This window comes from Otolemur garnettii, unplaced genomic scaffold (genome assembly GCF_000181295.1).
Source record: "Otolemur garnettii isolate 467f Iridium unplaced genomic scaffold, OtoGar3 scaffold00149, whole genome shotgun sequence".
Lineage (NCBI taxonomy): Eukaryota > Metazoa > Chordata > Mammalia > Primates > Galagidae > Otolemur > Otolemur garnettii.
In genome coordinates this window covers 636394-637677 of record NW_003852544.1, presented here as the reverse complement: position 1 = coordinate 637677, position 1284 = coordinate 636394, and the positions used below count along the sequence as shown (strand labels likewise).

The 1284-nt window shown below is 50.2% G+C and overlaps 1 protein-coding gene across 2 annotated transcripts in view; it reads left to right on the top strand.

Annotated features, from left to right (window-relative positions):
* MOK (MOK protein kinase) overlaps positions 1–1284 on the top strand; it is a 75987-nt gene that overhangs the window by 69499 nt on the left and 5204 nt on the right. For both annotated transcript variants that reach the window (XM_012811069.2, XM_023518867.1), the window contains one exon: positions 346–447. In XM_012811069.2, the coding sequence (XP_012666523.1) occupies positions 346–447 (102 nt within the window). The remainder of the gene's footprint in view (positions 1–345; positions 448–1284) is intronic.

Below are 1284 nucleotides of genomic sequence, written 5' to 3'. Positions count from 1 at the left end.
TAGTCCCAGCTACTTGGGAGGCTGAGGCAGGAGACTCGCTTGAGCCCAGGAGTTGGAGGTTGCTGTGAGCGTGATGTCATGGCACTCTACCCAGGGGTATAGCTTGAGGCTCTGTCTCAAAAAAAAAAAAAAAAAGAAAAAGAAAACACATTTAGGACCTATTAGCAAAGTAGAAACAGGAAGACCTAACCAAGCATAAGGGAGAATGGAAGTCTCCTGGCCATGAATATTGCTATTTGGGTGAGGGTCATTTCCTTGCACTTCCCTGTGAATGAGCCCACCTGGTAAAGTGGAGCGGCGCATAGCCATGTCCTGACCACAGTGCCCCTTGGCATGCCCTTCCAGCCTGCGACCCCTCTTCCCTGGTGCCAATGAACTGGACCAAATCTCAAAAATCCATGATGTCATCGGCACACCTGCTCAGAAGACCCTCATCAAGTTCAAACAGTAAGTGTGGTATGCTGAGAGTGGACAGGGACTTGCTCCCCTATCCAAGACCTACATCAGTCAAGCCTGTCTCTGATACTGCCCTTCCTCTCCTCCCCACTTGGGCTCCTGCTGCCACTGAAAGGGCTGCGGGCTTGTTTGGGGGGTTCACAAAGGTGCATTCTTCCTTAAGAATCACAGAAAGATCTCTCAGAGCCTTCTCCAGGGCCTAGGGGTCGGGTTTGGTCCCCTGAATATTTATGAAGGACTTAGAAATGAAAAATGTTTCCCTAGCACAGACTGCATGGGAAACATTCTGCAGCTGTTACATACATTGCTGATGAGACTGGCAGCTAGATGAGGCTCTCACAGATTCAGTAGGATTTAGCTTTGATCACAGATGCAGCTGAGGCTAGGGAGTTGGGGGCTTCCAAAGGAGGGCTCTGTGGGCTAGGTGCTGAGCAACTCTCAGCTCCTAGGAAAGGGAAATGACAACTATTTTTGATTACTTTTGTGTGTGTGTGTGTGAGACAGAGCCTCAAGCTTTTACCCTGAGTAGAGTGCTGTAGCATCACAGCTCACAGCAACACCTTCAACTCCTGGGCTCAAGCAATCCTCTTGCCTCTGCCTCCCAAGTTGTTGGGACTACAGGCACCCGCCACAATGCCCAGCTATTTTTTGGTTGCAGCCATCATTGTTGTTTGGCGGGCCTGGGCTGGGGTCGAACCCACTGATGTATGTGGCCAGTGCCCTAGCCACTGAGCTACAGGCACCAAGCCAGCTGTTAAATTTATCATGCAGCCCCAGATCTTCTAGTAAGACTCTTATGCCCACACCTATAAGCCTAAATGGTGCCAG